General features: G+C 46.3%; 1 protein-coding gene across 2 annotated transcripts in view; it reads right to left on the bottom strand.

The window, feature by feature from the left end:
- LOC125764445 (uncharacterized) overlaps window positions 1–22,847 on the bottom strand; it is a 69,643-nt gene that overhangs the window by 24,306 nt on the left and 22,490 nt on the right. The window contains exon 1 of one of the 2 annotated variants that reach the window (XM_049428703.1): window positions 89–5,416. The exons of the other annotated variant lie outside the window; for it this stretch is intronic. Coding sequence (XP_049284660.1) covers window positions 4,010–5,416 — 1,407 coding nt within the window. The 3' untranslated portion in view covers window positions 89–4,009. Of the gene's footprint in view, window positions 1–88; window positions 5,417–22,847 lie in introns of those variants that run through there. 2 annotated transcript variants of the gene reach the window in all.

Below are 22,847 nucleotides of genomic sequence, written 5' to 3'. Positions count from 1 at the left end.
GACCGATTCCCAAAGCATCCAAGGAAAAACCACACATTATCGGTCGCTTACTGCTAGCAAATTTCTGCACCGATCCACACCAGCATACCACGAGAAAATACACCCATTTCCTAATGCTTTCCGTGTGCGTATTTGCAAGACCGATCCCCAACGCATCTACGGAAAAACAACACATTATCGGTCGCTTACTGCTAGCAAATTCCTGCACCGATTTATGCCAGCATACCACGAGAAAATACGCCCATTTCCTAATGCTTTCCGTGTGCGTATTTGCAAGACCGATCCCCAACGCATCTACGGAAAAACAACACATTATCGGTCGCTTACTGCTAGCAAATTCCTGCACCGATTTATGCCAGCATACCACAAGAAAATACGCCCATTTCCTAATGCCTTCCATGTGCGTATTTGCCAGACCGATCCCCAACGCATCTACGGAAACACAACACATTACCGGTCGCTTACTGCTAGCAAATTTCTGCACCGATTCATACCAGCATACCACGAGAAAATACGCCCATTTCTTAATGCTTTCCGTGTGCGTATTTGCCAGACCGATCCCCAAAACATGTACGAAAAACAACACATTATCCGTCGCTTACTGCTAGCAAGTTTCTGCACCGACCCATACCAGCATACAACGAGAAAATACGCCCATTTCCTAATGCTTTCCGTGTGCGTATTTGCAAGACCGATCCCCAACGCATCTACGGAAAAACAACACATTATCGGTCGCTTACTGCTAGCAAATTCCTGCACCGATTTATGCCAGCATACCACGAGAAAATACGCCCATTTCTTAATGCTTTCCGTGTGCGTATTTGCAAGACCGATCCCCAGCGCATCTACGGAAAAACAACACATTATCGGTCGCTTACTGCTAACAAATTTCTGCACCGATTCATACCAGCATACCACGAGAAAATACGCCCATTTCCTAATGCTTTCCGTGTGCGTATTTGCAAGACCGATCCCCAACGCATCTACGAAACAACAACACATTATCGGTCGCTTACTGCTAGCAAATTCCTGCACCGATTTATGCCAGCATACCACGAGAAAATACGCCCATTTCCTAATGCTTTTCGTGTGCGTATTTGCCAGACCGATCCCCAACGCATCTACGGAAAAACAACACATTATCGGTCGCTTACTGCTAGCAAATTTCTGCACCGATTCATACCAGCATACCACGAGAAAATACGCCCATTTCTTAATGCTTTCCGTGTGCGTATTTGCAAGACCGATCCCCAACGCATGTACGAAAAAACAACACATTATCGGTCGCTTACTGCTAGCAAATTTCTGCACCGATTCATACCAGCATACCACGAGAAAATACGCCCATTTCCTAATGCTTTCCGTGTGCGTATTTGCCACACTAATCCCCAGCGCATCCACGGAAAAACAACACATTATCGGTCGCTTACTGCTAGCAAATTTCTGCACCGATTTATGCCAGCATACCACGAGAAAATACGCCCATTTCCTAATGCTTTACGTGTGCGTATTTGCCAGACCAATGCCCAACGCAGCTGCCGAAAAATAACCCATTATCGGTCGCTAACTGCTAGCAAATTCCTGCACCGATTTATGCCAGCATACCACGAGAAAATACGACAATTTCCTAATGCTTTTCGTGTGCGTATTTGCCAGACCGATCTCCAGCGCATCTATGAAAAAACAACACATTATCGGTCGCATACTTCTAGCAGATTCATGCACCGAATCATGCCAGCATACCAGGAGAAAATACGACCAATTCCTAATGCTTACCGTGTGCGTATTTGCCACACCAATCCCCAATGCGTCTACCGAAATAAAACCCATTAATAGTGGCTTATTGCTAGCAGAATGCTGCACCGATCCATACCAGCATACCACGAGAAAATACGGCCATTTCCTAATGCTTTCCGTGTGCGTTTTTGCCACACCAATCCCCAGCGCATCTACGGAAAAACAACACATTATCGGTCGCTTACTGCTAGCAAATTCCAGCACCGATCCACACCAGCATACCACGAGAAAATACGCCCATTTCCTAATGCTTTCCGTGTGCGTTTTTGCCAGACCAATGCCCAACGCAGCTGCCGAAAAATAACCCATTATCGGTCGCTTACTGCTAGCAAATTCCTGCACCGATTTATGCCAGCATACCACGAGAAAATACGACAATTTCCTAATGCTTTCCGTGTGCGTATTTGCCAGACCAATCCCCATCGCATCTACCGAAAAATAACCCATTATCGGTCGCTTACTGCTAGCAGATTCCTGCACCGATCCACACCAGCATACCACGAGAAAATACGCCCATTTCCTAATGCTTTACGTGTGCGTTTTTGCCAGACCAATGCCCAACGCATCTACCGAAAAACAACACATTATCGGTCGCTTACTGCTAGCAAATTTCTGCACCAATTCATACCAGCGTACCACGAGAAAATACGCCCATTTCCTAATGCTTTCCATGTGCGTATTTGCCAGACCGATTCCAGAAGCATCTACGGAAAAACCACACATTATCGGTCGCTTACTGCTAGCAAATTTCTGCACCGATTCATACCAGCATACCACGAAAAAATACGCCCATTTCCTAATGCATTCCGTGTGCGTATTTGCAAGACCGATCCCCAAAGCATCTACCGAAAAACAACACATTATCGGTCGCTTACTGCTAGCAAATTTCTGCACCGATTCATACCAGCATACCACGAGAAAATACGCCCATTTCCTAATGCTTTCCGTATGCGTATTTGCCTGACCGATCCCCAACGCATCTACGAAAAAAACACACATTATCGGTTGCTTATTGCTAGCAGATTCCTGCACCGATTTATGCCACCATACTATGAAAAAATACGGACATTTCCTAATGATTTCCGTGTGCGTATTTGCCTGATCGATCCTCGGCGCATCTACGGAAAAACAACACATTATCGGTCGCATACTGCTAGCAAATTCCTGCACCGATCGATACCATCATACCACGAGAAAATACGCCCATTTCCTAATGCTTTCCGTGCGCGTATTTGCAAGACCGATCCCCAACGCATGTACGAAAAACAACACATTATCGGTCGCTTATTGCTAGCAAATTTCTGCTCCGATTCATACCAGCATACCACGAGAAAATACGCCCATTTCCTAATGCTTTCCGTGTGCGTATTTGCAAGACCGATCTCCAGCGCATCTATGAAAAAACAACACATTATCGGTCGCATACTTCTAGCAGATTCATGCACCGAATCATGCCAGCATACCAGGAGAAAATACGACCAATTCCTAATGCTTACCGTGTACGTATTTGCCAGACCAATCCCCAATGCGTCTACCGAAATAAAACCCATTAATAGTGGCTTATTGCTAGCAGAATGCTGCACCGATCCATACCAGCATACCACGAGAAAATACGGCCATTTCCTAATGCTTTCCGTGTGCGTTTTTGCCACACCAATCCCCAGCGCATCTACGGAAAAACAACACATTATCGGTCGCTTACTGCTAGCAAATTCCAGCACCGATCCACACCAGCATACCACGAGAAAATACGCCCATTTCCTAATGATTTCCGTGTGCGTATTTGCCTGACCGATCCTCGGCGCATCTACGGAAAAACAACACATTATCGGTCGCATACTGCTAGCAAATTCCTGCACCGATCGATACCATCATACCACGAGAAAATACGCCCATTTCCTAATGCTTTGCATGTGCGTATTTGCAAGACCGATCCCCAACGCATCTACGAAAAAAACAACACATTATCGGTCGCTTACTGCTAGCAAATTTCTGCACCGATTCATACCAGCATACCACGAGAAAATACGCCCATTTCCTAATGCTTTCCGTGCGCGTATTTGCAAGACCGATCCCCAACGCATGTACGAAAAACAACACATTATCGGTCGCTTACTGCTAGCAAATTTCTGCACCGATTCACACCAGCATACCACGAGAAAATACGACAATTTCTTAATGCTTTCCGTGTGCGTATTTGCAAAACCGATCCCTAAAGCATGTACGAAAAACAACACATTATCGGTCGCTTACTGCTAGCAAATTTCTGCACCGATTCATACCAGCATACCACGAGAAAATACGCCCATTTCCTAATGCTTTCCGTGTGCGTATTTGCCAGACCGATCCCCAACGCATCTACGGAAAAACAACACATTATCGGTCGCTTACTGCTAGGAAATTCCTGCACCGATCCATACCAGCATACCACGAGAAAATACGCCCATTTCCTAATGCTTTCCGTGTGCGTTTTTGCAAGACCGATCCCTAACGCATCTACGAAAAAACAACACATTATCGGTCGCTTACTGCTAGCAAATTTCTGCACCGATTCATACCAGCATACCACGAGAAAATACGCCCATTTCCTAATGCTTTCCGTGTGCGTTTTTGCCAGACCAATGCCCAACGCATGTACAGAAAAATATCCCATTATCGGTCGCTTACTGCTAGCAAATTTCTGCACCGATTTATGCCAGCATACCACGAGAAAATACGACCATTTCCTAATGCTTTCCGTGTGCGTTTTTGCCAGACCAATGCCCAACGCATCTACCGAAAAATAACCCATTATCGGTCGCTTACTGCTAGCAAATTCCTGCACCGATTTATGCCAGCATACCACGAGAAAATACGCCCATTTCCTAATGCTTTCCGTGTGCGTTTTTGCCAGACCAATGCCCAACGCATCTACCGAAAAATAACCCATTATCGGTCGCATACTGCTAGCAATTTCCTGCACCGATTTATGCCAGCATACCACGAGAAAATACGACCATTTCCTAATGCTTTCCGTGTGCGTTTTTGCCAGACCAATGCCTAACGCATCTACCGAAAAATAACCCATTATCGGTCGCTTACTGCTAGCAAATTCCTGCACCGATTTATGCCAGCATACCACGATAAAATACGACAATTTCCTAATGCTTTCCGTGTGCGTATTTGCCAGACCGATTCCCAAAGCATCTAAGGAAAAACCACACATTATCGGTCGCTTACTGCTAGCAAATTCCTGCACCGATTTATGCCAGCATACCACGAGAAAATACGCCCATTTCCTAATGCTTTCCGTGTGCGTTTTTGCCAGACCAATGCCCAACGCAGCTGCCGAAAAATATCCCATTATCGGTCGCTTACTGCTAGCAAATTTCTGCACCGATTCATACCAGCATACCACGAGAAAATACGCCCATTTCCTAATGCTTTCCGTGTGCGTATTTGCAAGACCGATCAATAACGCATCTACGAAAAAACAACACATTATCGGTCGCTTACTGCTAGCAAATTCCTGCACCGATTTATGCCAGCATACCACGAGAAAATACGCCCATTTCCTAATGCTTTTCGTGTGCGTATTTGCCAGACCGATCCCCAAAGCATCTACGGAAAAACAACACATTATCGGTCGCTTACTGCTAGCAAATTTCTGCACCGATTCATACCAACATACCACGAGAAAATACGTTCATTTCTTAATGCTTTCCGTGTGCGTATTTGCAAGACCGATCCCCAACGCATGTACGAAAAAACAACACAGTATCGGTCGCTTACTGCTAGCAAATTTCTGCACCGATTCATACCAGCATACCACGAGAAAATACGCCCATTTCCTAATGCTTTCCGTGTGCGTATTTGCAAGACCGATCAATAACGCATGTACGAAAAAACAACACAGTATCGGTCGCTTACTGCTAGCAAATGTCTGCACCGATTTATGCCAGCATACCACGAGAAAATACGCCCATTTCCTAATGCTTTACGTGTGCGTATTTGCCAGACCAATGCCCAACGCAGCTGCCGAAAAATAACCCATTATCGGTCGCTTACTGCTAGCAAATTCCTGCATCGATTTATGCCAGCATACCACGAGAAAATACGACAATTTCCTAATGCTTTTCGTGTGCGTTTTTGCCAGACCGACCTCCAGCGCATCTATGAAAAAAACACATTATCGGTCGCATACTGCTAGCAGATTAATGCACCGAATCATGCCAGCATACCACGAGAAAATACGACCCATTCCTAATGCTTACCGTGCGCGTATTTGCCAGACCAATCCCCAATGCGTCTACCGAAATAAAACCCATTAATAGTGGCTTATTGCTAGCAGAATGCTGCACCGATTCATAAAAAGCATACCACGAGAAAATACGGCCATTTCCTAATGCTTTCCGTGTGCGTTTTTGCCACACCAATCCCCAGCGCATCTACGAAAAAACAACACATTATCGGTCGCTTACTGCTAGCAAATTCCTGCACCGATCCACACCAGCATACCACGAGAAAATACGCCCATTTCCTAATGCTTTCCGTGTGCGTATTTGCCAGACCAATGCCCAACGCAGCTGCCGAAAAATATCCCATTATCGGTCGGTTACTGCTAGCAAATTTCTGCACCGATTCATACCAGCATACCACGAGAAAATACGCCCATTTCCTAATGCTTTCCATGTGCGTATTTGCAAGACCAATGCCCAACGCAGCTGCCGAAAAATATCCCATTATCGGTCGGTTACTGCTAGCAAATTCCTGCACCGATCCATACGAGCATACCACGAGAAAATACGACAATTTCCTAATGCTTTTCGTGTGCGTATTTGCCAGACCGAACCCCAACGCATCTACGGAAAAACCACACATTATCGGTCGCTTACTGCTAGCAGATTCATGCACCGAATCATGCCAGCATACCACGAGCATACCATGCCCATTTCCTAATGCTTTCCGTGTGCGTTTTTGCCAGACCAATGCCCATCGCATCTACCGAAAAACAACACATTATCGGTCGCTTACTGCTAGCAAATTCCTGCACCGATCCACACCAGCATACCACGAGAAAATACGCCCAATTCCTAATGCTTTACGTGTGCGTTTTTGCCAGACCAATCCCCAACGCATCTACGGAAAAACAACACATTATCGGTCGCTTACTGCTAGCAAATTCCTGCACCGATCCACACCAGCATACCACGAGAAAATACGCCCATTTCCTAATGCTTTCCATGTGCGTATTTGCAAGACCTATGCCCAACGCAGCTGCCGAAAAATATCCCATTATCGGTCGGTTACTGCTAGCAAATTCCTGCACCGATCCATACGAGCATACCACGAGAAAATACGACAATTTCCTAATGCTTTTCGTGTGCGAGAAAGTACGACCATTTTTGCGTATTTGCGTGTGCGTATGTGCCAGACCAATGCCCAACGCAGCTGCCGAAAAATAACCCATTATCGGTCGCTTACTGCTAGCAAATTCCTGCACCGATCCATACGAGCATACCACGAGAAAATACGACAATTTCCTAATGCTTTTCGTGTGCGTATTTGCCAGACCGATCCCCAGCGCATCTACGGAAAAACCACACATTATCGGTCGCTTACTGCTAGCAAATTTCTGCACCGATCCACACCAGCATACCACGAGCATACCATGCCCATTTCCTAATGCTTTCCGTGTGCGTTTTTGCCAGACCAATGCCCATCGCATCTACCGAAAAACAACACATTATCGGTCGCTTACTGCTAGCAAATTCCTGCACCGATCCACACCAGCATACCACGAGAAAATACGCCCATTTCCTAATGCTTTACATGTGCGTTTTTGCCAGACCAATCCCCAACGCATCTACGGAAAAACAACACATTATCGGTCGCTTACTGCTAGCAAATTCCTGCACCGATCCACACCAGCATACCACGAGAAAATACGCCCATTTCCTAATGCTTTACGTGTGCGTATTTGCCAGACCAATGCCCAACGCAGCTGCCGAAAAATAACCCAATATCGGTCGCTTACTGCTAGCAAATTCCTGCACCGATTTATGCCAGCATACCACGAGAAAATACGCCCATTTCCTAATGCTTTCCGTGTGCGTATTTGCCAGACCAATGCCCAACGCAGCTGCCGAAAAATATCCCATTATCGGTCGGTTACTGCTAGCAAATTTCTGCACCGATTCATACCAGCATACCACGAGAAAATACGCCCATTTCCTAATGCTTTCCATGTGCGTATTTGCAAGACCGATCCCCAAAGCATCGACGAAAAAACAACACATTATCGGTCGCTTACTGCTAGCAAATTTCTGCACCGATTCATACCAGCATACCACGAGAAAATACGCCCATTTCCTAATGCTTTCCGTGTGCGTATTTGCCACACTAATCCCCAGCGCATCTATGGAAAAACAACACATTATCGGTCGCTTACTGCTAGCAAATTTCTGCACCGAATCATGCCAGCATACCACGAGAAAATACGCCCATTTCCTAATGCTTTCCGTGTGCGTATTTGCCAGACCAATCCCCAACGCATCGACGAAAAATAACCCATTATCGGTCGCTTAGTACTAGCAAATTCCTGCACCGATTTATGCCAGCATACCACGAGAAAATACGACAATTTCCTAATGCTTTCCGTGTGCGTATTTGCCAGACCGATTCCCAAAGCATCTACGGAAAAACCACACATTATCGGTCGCTTACTGCTAGCAAATTACTGCACCGATCCATACCAGCATACCACGAGAAAATACGCCCATTTCCTAATGCTTAACGTGTGCGTATTTGCAAGACCGTTCCCCAACGCATCTACGGAAAAATAACACATTATCGGTCGCTTACTGCAAGCAGATTCATGCACCGAATCATGCCAGCATACCACGAGAAAATACGCCCATTTTTGCGTATTTGCGTGTGCGTATGTGCCATACCAATGCCCAACGCAGCTGCCGAAAAATATCCCATTATCGGTCGCTTACTGCTAGCAAATTCCTGCACCGATCCATACCAGCATACCATGAGAAAATACACCCATTTCCTAATGCTTTCCGTGTGCGAATTTGCCAGACCGATCCCCAGCGCATCTACGGAAAAACCACACATTATCGGTCGCTTACTGCTAGCAAATTCCTGCACCGATCCACACCAGCATACCACGAGAAAATACGCCCATTTCCTAATGCTTTACGTGTGCGTTTTTGCCAGACCAATCCCCAACGAATCTACGGAAAAACAACACATTATCGGTCGCTTACTGCTAGCAAATTCCTGCACCGATCCACACCAGCATACCACGAGAAAATACGCCCATTTCCTAATGCTTTACGTGTGCGTTTTTGCCAGACCAATGCCCAACGCAGCTGCCGAAAAATAACCCAATATCGGTCGCTTACTGCTAGCAAATTCCTGCACCGATTTATGCCAGCATACCACGAGAAAATACGCCCATTTCCTAATGCTTTCCATGTGCGTATTTGCCAGACCAATGCCCAACGCAGCTGCCGAAAAATAACCCATTATCGGTCGCTTACTGCTAGCAAATTCCTGCACCGATTTATGCCAGCATACCACGAGAAAATACGACAATTTCCTAATGCTTTTCGTGTGCGTTTTTGCCAGACCGATCTCAAGCGCATGTATGAAAATACAACACATTATCGGTCGCTTACTGCTAGCAGATTAATGCACCGAATCATGCCAGCATACCACGAGAAAATACGCCCATTTCCTAATGCTTTCCGTGTGCGTATTTGCCAGACCAATCCCCAACGCAGCTGCCGAAAAATAACCCATTATCGGTCGCTTACTACTAGCAAATTCCTGCACCGATCCACACCAGCATACCACGAGAAAATACGCCCATTTCCTAATGCTTTCCGTGTGCGTTTTTGCCAGACCAATCCCCAACGCAGCTGCCGAAAAATAACCCATTATCGGTCGCTTACTACTTGCAAATTCCTGCACCGATTTATGCCAGCATACCACGAGAAAATACGCCCATTTCCTAATGCTTTCCGTGTGCGTTTTTGCCAGACCAATCCCCAACGCATCTACCGAAAAATATCCCATTATCGGTCGCTTACTACTAGCAAATTCCTGCACCGATTTATGCCAACATACCACGAGAAAATACGACAATTTCCTAATGCTTTCCGTGTGCGTATTTGCCAGACCGATTCCCAAAGCATCTACGGAAAAACCACACATTATCGGTCGCTTACTGCTAGCAAATTACTGCACCGATCCATACCAGCATACCACGAGAAAATACGCCCATTTCTTAATGCTTTACGTGTGCGTATTTGCAAGACCGATCCCCAACGCATCTACGGAAAAATATCACATTATCGGTCGCTTACTGCTAGCAGATTCATGCACCGAATCATGCCAGCATACCACGAGAAAATACGCCCATTTTTGCGTATTTGCGTGTGCGTATTTGCCAGACCAATGCCCAACGCAGCTGCCGAAAAATAACCCATTATCGGTCGCTTACTGCTAGCAAATTCCTGCACCGATCCATACCACGAGAAAATACGACAATTTCCTAATGCTTTTCGTGTGCGTATTTGCCAGACCAATCCCCAGCGCATCTACGGAAAAACCACAAATTATCGGTCGCTTACTGCTAGCAAATTCCTGCACCGATCCACACCAGCATACCACGAGCATACCGTGCCCATTTCCTAATGCTTACCGTGTGCGTTTTTGCCAGACCAATCCCCAACGCATCTACGGAAAAACAACACATTATCGGTCGCTTACTGCTAGCAAATTCCTGCACCGATCCACACCAGCATACCACGAGAAAATACGCCCATTTCCTAATGCTTTACGTGTGTGTTTTTGCCAGACCAATCCCCAACGCACTACGGAAAAACAACACATTATCGGTCGCTTACTGCTAGCAAATTCCTGCACCGATCCACACCAGCATACCACGAGAAAATACGCCCATTTCCTAATGCTTTCCGTGTGCGTTTTTGCCAGACCAATCCCCAACGCAGCTGCCGAAAAATAACCCATTATCGGTCGCTTACTACTTGCAAATTCCTGCACCGATTTATGCCAGCATACCACGAGAAAATACGCCCATTTCCTAATGCTTTCCGTGTGCGTTTTTGCCAGACCAATCCCCAACGCATCTACCGAAAAATATCCCATTATCGGTCGCTTACTACTAGCAAATTCCTGCACCGATTTATGACAGCATACCACGAGAAAATACGCCCATTTCCTAGTGCTTTCCGTATGCGTATTTGCCAGACCAATCCCCAACGCAGCTGCCGAAAAATAACCCATTATCGGTCGCTTACTACTAGCAAATTCCTGCATCGAATCATGCCAGCATACCACGAGAAAATACGCCCATTTCCTAATGCTTTCCGTGTGCGTTTTTGCCAGACCAACGCCCAACGCATCTACCGAAAAATAACCCATTATCGGTCGCTTACTACTACCAAATTCCTGCATCGAATCATGCCAGCATACCACGAGAAAATACGCCCATTTCCTAATGCTTTCCGTGTGCGTTTTTGCCAGACCAATCCCCAACGCAGCTGCCGAAAAATAACCCATTATCGGTCGCTTACTACTAGCAAATTCCTGCACCGATTTATGCCAACATACCACGAGAAAATACGACAATTTCCTAATGCTTTCCGTGTGCGTATTTGCCAGACCGATTCCCAAAGCATCTACGGAAAAACCACACATTATCGGTCGCTTACTGCTAGCAAATTACTGCACCGATCCATACCAGCATACCACGAGAAAATACGCCCATTTCTTAATGCTTTACGTGTGCGTATTTGCAAGACCGATCCCCAACGCATCTACGGAAAAATATCACATTATCGGTCGCTTACTGCTAGCAGATTCATGCACCGAATCATGCCAGCATACCACGAGAAAATACGCCCATTTTTGCGTATTTGCGTGTGCGTATTTGCCAGACCAATGCCCAACGCAGCTGCCGAAAAATAACCCATTATCGGTCGCTTACTGCTAGCAAATTCCTGCACCGATCCATACCACGAGAAAATACGACAATTTCCTAATGCTTTTCGTGTGCGTATTTGCCAGACCAATCCCCAGCGCATCTACGGAAAAACCACAAATTATCGGTCGCTTACTGCTAGCAAATTCCTGCACCGATCCACACCAGCATACCACGAGCATACCGTGCCCATTTCCTAATGCTTACCGTGTGCGTTTTTGCCAGACCAATCCCCAGCGCATCTACGGAAAAACAACACATTATCGGTCGCTTACTGCTAGCAAATTCCTGCACCGATCCACACCAGCATACCACGAGAAAATACGCCCATTTCCTAATGCTTTACGTGTGTGTTTTTGCCAGACCAATCCCCAACGCACTACGGAAAAACAACACATTATCGGTCGCTTACTGCTAGCAAATTCCTGCACCGATCCACACCAGCATACCACGAGAAAATACGCCCATTTCCTAATGCTTTCCGTGTGCGTTTTTGCCAGACCAATCCCCAACGCAGCTGCCGAAAAATAACCCATTATCGGTCGCTTACTACTTGCAAATTCCTGCACCGATTTATGCCAGCATACCACGAGAAAATACGCCCATTTCCTAATGCTTTCCGTGTGCGTTTTTGCCAGACCAATCCCCAACGCATCTACCGAAAAATATCCCATTATCGGTCGCTTACTACTAGCAAATTCCTGCACCGATTTATGACAGCATACCACGAGAAAATACCCCCATTTCCTAGTGCCTTCCGTATGCGTATTTGCCAGACCAATCCCCAACGCAGCTGCCGAAAAATAACCCATTATCGGTCGCTTACTACTAGCAAATTCCTGCATCGAATCATGCCAGCATACCACGAGAAAATACGCCCATTTCCTAATGCTTTCCGTGTGCGTTTTTGCCAGACCAATGCCCAACGCATCTACCGAAAAATAACCCATTATCGGTCGCTTACTACTACCAAATTCCTGCATCGAATCATGCCAGCATACCACGAGAAAATACGCCCATTTCCTAATGCTTTCCGTGTGCGTTTTTGCCAGACCAATCCCCAACGCAGCTGCCGAAAAATAACCCATTATCGGTCGCTTACTACTAGCAAATTCCTGCACCGATCCACACCAGCATACCACGAGAAAATACACCCATTTCCTAATGCTTTCCGTGTGCGTTTTTGCCAGACCAATCCCCAACGCAGCTGCCGAAAAATAACCCATTATCGGTCGCTTACTACTTGCAAATTCCTGCACCGATTTATGCCAGCATACCACGAGAAAATACGTCCATTTCCTAATGCTTTCCGTGTGCGTTTTTTCCAGACCAATCCCCAACGCATCTACCGAAAAATATCCCATTATCGGTCGCTTACTACTAGCAAATTCCTGCACCGATTTATGACAGCATACCACGAGAAAATACGACAATTTCCTAATGCTTTCCGTATGCGTATTTGCCAGACCAATGCCCAACGCAGCTGCCGAAAAATAACCCATTATCGGTCGCTTACTGCTAGCAAATTCCTGCACCGATTTATGCCAGCATACCACTAGAAAATACGCCCATTTCCTAATGCTTTCCGTGTGCGTTTTTGCCAGACCAATGCCCAACGCATCTACCGAAAAATAACCCATTATCGGTCGCTTACTGCTAGCAAATTCCTGCACCGATTTATGCCAGCATACCACGAGAAAATACGACCATTTCCTAATGCTTTCCGTGTGCGTTTTTGCCAGACCAATGCCCAACGCATCTACCGAAAAATAACCCATTATCGGTCGCTTACTACTACCAAATTCCTGCACCGATCCACACCAGCATACCACGAGAAAATACGCCCATTTCCTAATGCTTTCCGTATGCGTATTTGCAAGACCAATGCCCAACGCAGCTGCCGAAAATTAACACATTATCGGTCGCTTACTACTAGCAAATTCCTGCATCGAATCATGCCAGCATACCACGAGAAAATACGCCTATTTCCTAATGCTTTCCGTGTGCGTTTTTGCCAGACCAATCCCCAACGCAGCTGCCGAAAAATAACCCATTATCGGTCGCTTACTACTAGCAAATTCCTGCACCGATCCACACCAGCATACCACGAGAAAATACGCCCATTTCCTAATGCTTTCCGTGTGCGTTTTTGCCAGACCAATCCCCAACGCAGCTGCCGAAAAATAACCCATTATCGGTCGCTTACTGCTAGCAAATTCCTGCACCGATTTATGCCAGCATACCACGAGAAAATACGCCCATTTCCTAATGCTTTCCGTGTGCGTTTTTGCCAGACCAATCCCCAACGCAGCTGCCGAAAAATAACCCATTATCGGTCGCTTACTACTAGCAAATTCCTGCACCGATTTATGCCAGCATACCACGAGAAAATACGCCCATTTCCTAATGCTTTCCGTATGCGTATTTGCCAGACCGATCCCCAACGCAGCTGCCGAAAAATAACCCATTATCGGTCGCTTACTACTAGCAAATTCCTGCACCGATCCACACCAGCATACCACGAGAAAATACGCCCATTTCCTAATGCTTTCCGTGTGCGTTTTTGCCAGACCAATCCCCAACGCAGCTGCCGAAAAATAACCCATTATCGGTCGCTTACTACTTGCAAATTCCTGCACCGATTTATGCCAGCATACCACGAGAAAATACGCCCATTTCCTAATGCTTTCCGTGTGCGTTTTTGCCAGACCAATCCCCAACGCAGCTGCCGAAAAATAACCCATTATCGGTCGCTTACTACTACCAAATTCCTGCACCGATCCACACCAGCATACCACGAGAAAATACGCCCATTTCCTAATGCTTTCCGTATGCGTATTTGCAAGACCAATGCCCAACGCAGCTGCCGAAAATTAACCCATTATCGGTCGCTTACTACTAGCAAATTCCTGCATCGAATCATGCCAGCATACCACGAGAAAATACGCCCATTTCCTAATGCTTTCCGTGTGCGTTTTTGCCAGACCAATCCCCAACGCAGCTGCCGAAAAATAACCCATTATCGGTCGCTTACTACTAGCAAATTCCTGCACCGATCCACACCAGCATACCACGAGAAAATACGCCCATTTCCTAATGCTTTCCGTGTGCGTTTTTGCCAGACCAATCCCCAACGCAGCTGCCGAAAAATAACCCATTATCGGTCGCTTACTACTTGCAAATTCCTGCACCGATTTATGCCAGCATACCACGAGAAAATACGCCCATTTCCTAATGCTTTCCGTGTGCGTTTTTGCCAGACCAATCCCCAACGCAGCTGCCGAAAAATAACCCATTATCGGTCGCTTACTGCTAGCAAATTCCTGCACCGATCCACACCAGCATACCACGAGAAAATACGCCCATTTCCTAATGCTTTCCGTATGCGTATTTGCCAGACCGATCCCCAACGCAGCTGCCGAAAAATAACCCATTATCGGTCGCTTACTACTAGCAAATTCCTGCATCGAATCATGCCAGCATACCACGAGAAAATACGCCCATTTCCTAATGCTTTCCGTGTGCGTTTTTGCCAGACCAATGCCCAACGCATCTACGGGAAAATAACCCATTATCGGTCGCTTACTACTACCAAATTCCTGCACCGATCCACACCAGCATACCACGAGAAAATACGCCCATTTCCTAATGCTTTCCGTGTGCGTATTTGCCAGACCGATCCCCAACGCAGCTGCCGAAAAATAACCCATTATCGGTCGCTTACTACTAGCAAATTCCTGCATCGAATCATGCCAGCATACCACGAGAAAATACGCCCATTTCCTAATGCTTTCCGTGTGCGTTTTTGCCAGACCAATCCCCAACGCAGCTGCCGAAAAATAACCCATTATCGGTCGCTTACTACTAGCAAATTCCTGCACCGATCCACACCAGCATACCACGAGAAAATACGCCCATTTCCTAATGCTTTCCGTGTGCGTTTTTGCCAGACCAATCCCCAACGCAGCTGCCGAAAAATAACCCATTATCGGTCGCTTACTACTTGCAAATTCCTGCACCGATTTATGCCAGCATACCACGAGAAAATACGCCCATTTCCTAATGCTTTCCGTGTGCGTTTTTGCCAGACCAATCCCCAACGCATCTACCGAAAAATATCCCATTATCGGTCGCTTACTACTAACAATTCCTGCACCGATTTATGACAGCATACCACGAGAAAATACGCCCATTTCCTAATGCTTTCCGTGTGCGTTTTTACCAGACCAATCCCCAACGCAGCTGCCGAAAAATAACCCATTATCGGTCGCTTACTACTTGTAAATTCCTGCACCGATTTATGCCAGCATACCACGACAAAATACGCCCATTTCCTAATGCTTTCCGTGTGCGTTTTTGCCAGACCAATCCCTAACGCATCTACCGAAAAATATCCCATTATCGGTCGCTTACTACTAGCAAATTCCTGCACCGATTTATAACAGCATACCACGAGAAAATACGCCCATTTCCTAATGCTTTCCGTATGCGTATTTGCCAGACCAATGCCCAACGCAGCTGCCGAAAAATAACCCAATATCGGTAGCTTACTGCTAGCAAATTCCTGCACCGAATTATGCCAGCATACCACTAGAAAATACGCCCATTTCCTAATGCTTTCCGTGTGCGTTTTTGCCAGACCAATGCCCAACGCATCTACCGAAAAATAACCCATTATCGGTCGCTTACTGCTAGCAAATTCCTGCACCGATTTATGCCAGCATACCACGAGAAAATACGACCATTTCCTAATGCTTTCCGTGTGCGTTTTTACTAGACCAATGCCCAACGCATCTACCGAAAAATAACCCATTATCGGTCGCTTACTGCTAGCAAATTCCTGCACCGATTTATGCCAGCATACCACGAGAAAATACGCCCATTTCCAATGCAAAACGCAGCTGCCGAAAAATAACCCATTATCGGTCGCTTACTGCTAGCAAATTCCTGCACCGATTTATGCCAGCATACCACGAGAAAATACGCCCATTTCCTAATGCTTTCCGTGTGCGTTTTTGCCAGACCAATGCCCAACGCAGCTGCCGAAAAATATCCCATTATCGGTCGCTTACTGCTAGCAAATTCCTGCACCGATTTATGCCAGCATACCACGAGAAAATACGCCCATTTCCTAATGCTTTCCGTGTGCGTATTTGCCAGACCGATTCCCAACGCATCTACGGAAAAACAACACATTATCGGTCGCTTACTGCTAGCAAATTCCTGCACCGATCCACACCAGCATACCACGAGAAAATACGCCCATTTCCTAATGCTTTCCGTGTGCGTTTTTTCCAGACCAATCCCCAACGCATCTACCGAAAAATAACCCATTATCGGTCGCTTACTGCCAGCAGATTCCTGCACCGATCCACACCAGCATACCACGAGAAAATACGCCCATTTCCTAATGCTTTCCGTGTGCGTATTTGCCAGACCAATGCCCAACGCAGCTGCCGAAAAATATCCCATTATTGGTCGGTTACTGCTAGCAAATTCCTGCACCGATTTATGCCAGCATACCACGAGAAAATACGACAATTTCCTAATGCTTCCCGTGTGCGTTTTTGCCAGACCGATCCCTAACGCATCTACGAAAAAACAACACATTATCGGTCGCTTACTGCTAGCAAATTCCTGCACCGATTTATGCCAGCATACCACGAGAAAATACACCCATTTCCTAATGCTTTCCGTGTGCGTATTTGCCAGACCGATCCCCAAAGCATCTACGGAAAAACAACACATTATCCGTCGCTTACTGCTAGCAAATTTCTGCACCGATTCATACCAGCATACCACGAGAAAATACGCCCATTTCCTAATGCTTTCCGTGTGCGTATTTGCCAGACCGATCCCCAACGCATCTACGGAAAAACAACACATTATCGGTCGCTTACTGCTAGCAAATTCCTGCACCGAATCATACCAGCATACCACGAGAAAATAAGCCCATTTCCTAATGCTTTTCGTGTGCGTATTTGCAAGACCGATCCCCAACGCATCTACGAAAAAACAACACATTATCGGTCGCTTACTGCTAGCAAATTTCTGCACCGACCCATACCAGCATACAACGAGAAAATACGCCCATTTCCTAATGCTTTCCGTGTGCGTATTTGCAAGACCGATCCCCAACGCATCTACGAAAAAACAACACATTATCGGTCGCTTACTGCTAGCAAATTCCTGCACCGATCCACACCAGCATACCACGAGCATACCATGCCCATTTCCTAATGCTTTACGTGTGCGTTTTTGCCAGACCAATCCCCAGCGCATCTACGGAAAAACAACACATTATCGGTCGCTTACTGGTAGCAAATTCCTGCACCGATCCACACCAGCATACCACGAGAAAATACGCCCATTTCCTAATGCTTTACGTGTGCGTTTTTGCCAGACCATTCCCCAGCGCATCTACGGAAAAACAACACATTATCGGTCGCTTACTGCTAGCAAATTCCTGCACCGATCCACACCAGCATACCACGAGAAAATACGCCCATTTTTGCGTATTTGCGTGTGCGTTTTTGCCAGACCAATGCCCAACGCAGCTGCCGAAAAATAACCCAATATCGGTCGCTTACTGCTAGCAAATTCCTGCACCGATTTATGCCAGCATACCACGAGAAAATACGCCCATTTCCTAATGCTTTTCATGTGCGTATTTGCCAGACCAATGCCCAACGCAGCTGCCGAAAAATAACCCATTATCGGTCGCTTACTGCTAGCAAATTCCTGCACCGATTTATGCCAGCATACCACGAGAAAATACGACAATTTCCTAATGCTTTCCGTGTGCGTTTTTGCCAGACCGATCTCCAGCGCATGTATGAAAATACAACACATTATCGGTCGCTTACTGCTAGCAGATTAATGCACCGAATCATGCCAGCATACCACGAGAAAATACGCCCATTTCCTAATGCTTTCCGTGTGCGTATTTGCCAGACCAATCCCCAACGCAGCTGCCGAAAAATATCCCATTATCGGTCGCTTACTACTAGCAAATTCCTGCACCGATCCACACCAGCATACCACGAGAAAATACGCCCATTTCCTAATGCTTTCCGTGTGCGTTTTTGCCAGACCAATCCCCAACGCAGCTGCCGAAAAACAACCCATTATCGGTCGCTTACTACTTGCAAATTCCTGCACCGATTTATGCCAGCATACCACGAGAAAATACGCCCATTTCCTAATGCTTTCCGTGTGCGTTTTTGCCAGACCAATCCCCAACGCATCTACCGAAAAATATCCCATTATCGGTCGCTTACTACTAGCAAATTCCTGCACCGATTTATGACAGCATACCACGAGAAAATACGCCCATTTCCTAATGCTTTCCGTATGCGTATTTGCCAGACCAATCCCCAACGCAGCTGCCGAAAAATAACCCATTATCGGTCGCTTACTACTAGCAAATTCCTGCATCGAATCATGCCAGCATACCACGAGAAAATACGCCCATTTCCTAATGCTTTCCGTGTGCGTTTTTGCCAGACCAATGCCCAACGCAGCTGCCGAAAAATATCCCATTATCGGTCGCTTACTGCTAGCAAATTCCTGCACCGATTGATGCCAGCATACCACGAGAAAATACGCCCATTTCCAATGCAAAACGCAGCTGCCGAAAAATAACCCATTATCGGTCGCTTACTGCTAGCAAATTCCTGCACCGATTTATGCCAGCATACCACGAGAAAATACGACAATTTCCTAATGCTTTCCGTGTGCGTATTTGCCAGACCGATCCCCAAAGCATCTACGGAAAAACAACACATTATCCGTCGCTTACTGCTAGCAAATTTCTGCACCGATTCATACCAGCATACCACGAGAAAATACGCCCATTTCCTAATGCTTTCCGTGTGCGTATTTGCCAGACCGATCCCTAACGCATCTACGGAAAAACAACACATTATCGGTCGCTTACTGCTAGCAAATTTCTGCACCGATTTATACCAGCATACCACGAGAAAATACGACAATTTCCTAATGCTTTCCGTGTGCGTATTTGCTTGACCGATCCCTAACGCATCTACGAAAAAACAACACATTATCGGTCGCTTACTGCTAGCATATTTCTGCACCGATTCATACCAGCATACCACGAGAAAATACGCCCATTTCCTAATGCTTTCCGTGTGCGTATTTGCCAGACCGATCCCCAACGCATCTACGGAAAAACAACACATTATCGGTCGCTTACTGCTAGCAAATTCCTGCACCGATTTATGCCAGCATATCACGAGAAAATACGACAATTTCCTAATGCTTTCCGTGTGCGTATTTGCTTGATCGATCCCTAACGCATCTACGGAAAAACAACACATTATCGGTCGCTTACTGCTAGCAAATTTCTGCACCGATTCATACCAGCATACCACGAGAAAATACGACAATTTCCTAATGCTTTCCGTGTGCGTATTTGCTTGACCGATCCCTAACGCATCTACGGAAAAACAACACATTATCGGTCGCTTACTGTTAGCAGATTCCTGCACCGATCCATACCAGCATACCACGGGAAAACACGGCCATTTCCTAATGCTTTCCGTGTGCGTATTTGCCAGACCGATCCCCAAAGCATCTACGGAAAAACAACACATTATCCGTCGCTTACTGCTAGCAAATTTCTGCACCGATTCATACCAGCATACCACGAGAAAATACGACAATTTCCTAATGCTTTCCGTGTGCGTATTTGCTTGACCGATCCCTAACGCATCTACGGAAAAACAACACATTATCGGTCGCTTACTGCTAGCAAATTTCTGCACCGATTCATACCAGCATACCACGAGAAAATACGACAATTTCCTAATGCTTTCCGTGTGCGTATTTGCTTGGCCGATCCCTAACGCATCTACGGAAAAACCACACATTATCGGTCGCTTACTGCTAGCAAATTACTGCACCGATCCATACCAGCATACCATGAGAAAACACGCCCATTTTTGCGTATTTGCGTGTGCGTTTTTGCCAGACCAATGCCCAACGCAGCTGCCGAAAAATAACCCATTATCGGTCGCTTACTGCTAGCAAATTCCTGCACCGATCCACACCAGCATACCACGAACATACCATGCCCATTTCCTAATGCTTTCCGTGTGCGTTTTTGCCAGACCAATCCCCAACGCATCTACCGAAAAATATCCCATTATCGGTCGCTTACTACTAGCAAATTCCTGCACCGATTTATGACAGCATACCACGAGAAAATACGCCCATTTCCTAATGCTTTACGTGTGCGTATTTGCCAGACCAATCCCCAACGCAGCTGCCGAAAAATAACCCATTATCGGTCGCTTACTACTAGCAAATTCCTGCATCGAATCATGCCAGCATACCACGAGAAAATACGCCCATTTCCTAATGCTTTCCGTGTGCGTTTTTGCCAGACCAATGCCCAACGCATCTACCGAAAAATAACACATTATCGGTCGCTTACTACTACCAAATTCCTGCACCGATCCACACCAGCATACCACGAGAAAATACGCCCATTTCCTAATGCTTTCCGTATGCGTATTTGCCAGACCGATCACCAACGCAGCTGCCGAAAAATAACCCATTATCGGTCGCTTACTACTAGCAAATTCCTGCATCGAATCATGCCAGCATACCACGAGAAAATACGCCCATTTCCTAATGCTTTCCGTGTGCGTTTTTGCCAGACCAATCCCCAACGCAGCTGCCGAAAAATAACCCATTATCGGTCGCTTACTACTAGCAAATTCCTGCACCGATCCACACCAGCATACCACGAGAAAATACACCCATTTCCTAATGCTTTACGTGTGTGTTTTTGCCAGACCAATCCCCAACGCACTACGGAAAAACAACACATTATCGGTCGCTTACTGCTAGCAAATTCCTGCACCGATCCACACCAGCATACCACGAGAAAATACGCCCATTTCCTAATGCTTTACGTGTGTGTTTTTGCCAGACCAATCCCCAACGCACTACGGAAAAACAACACATTATCGGTCGCTTACTGCTAGCAAATTCCTGCACCGATCCACACCAGCATACCACGAGAAAATACGCCCATTTCCTAATGCTTTCCGTGTGTGTTTTTGCCAGACCAATCCCCAACGCACTACGGAAAAACAACACATTATCGGTCGCTTACTGCTAGCAAATTCCTGCACCGATCCACACCAGCATACCACGAGCATACCGTGCCCATTTCCTAATGCTTACCGTGTGCGTTTTTGCCAGACCAATCCCCAACGCATCTACGGAAAAACAACACATTATCGGTCGCTTACTGCTAGCAAATTCCTGCACCGATCCACACCAGCATACCACGAGAAAATACGCCCATTTCCTAATGCTTTACGTGTGTGTTTTTGCCAGACCAATCCCCAACGCACTACGGAAAAACAACACATTATCGGTCGCTTACTGCTAGCAAATTCCTGCACCGATCCACACCAGCATACCACGAGAAAATACGCCCATTTCCTAATGCTTTCCGTGTGCGTTTTTGCCAGACCAATCCCCAACGCAGCTGCCGAAAAATAACCCATTATCGGTCGCTTACTACTTGCAAATTCCTGCACCGATTTATGCCAGCATACCACGAGAAAATACGCCCATTTCCTAATGCTTTCCGTGTGCGTTTTTGCCAGACCAATCCCCAACGCATCTACCGAAAAATATCCCATTATCGGTCGCTTACTACTAGCAAATTCCTGCACCGATTTATGACAGCATACCACGAGAAAATACGCCCATTTCCTAGTGCTTTCCGTATGCGTATTTGCCAGACCAATCCCCAACGCAGCTGCCGAAAAATAACCCATTATCGGTCGCTTACTACTAGCAAATTCCTGCATCGAATCATGCCAGCATACCACGAGAAAATACGCCCATTTCCTAATGCTTTCCGTGTGCGTTTTTGCCAGACCAACGCCCAACGCATCTACCGAAAAATAACCCATTATCGGTCGCTTACTACTACCAAATTCCTGCATCGAATCATGCCAGCATACCACGAGAAAATACGCCCATTTCCTAATGCTTTCCGTGTGCG

The sequence above is a fragment of the Anopheles funestus genome, chromosome 2RL (assembly GCF_943734845.2).
Source record: "Anopheles funestus chromosome 2RL, idAnoFuneDA-416_04, whole genome shotgun sequence".
Taxonomy (NCBI): domain Eukaryota; kingdom Metazoa; phylum Arthropoda; class Insecta; order Diptera; family Culicidae; genus Anopheles; species Anopheles funestus.
The sequence above is the reverse complement of the archived record's forward strand: the minus strand, read 5'-3'. Positions and strand labels throughout refer to the sequence as shown.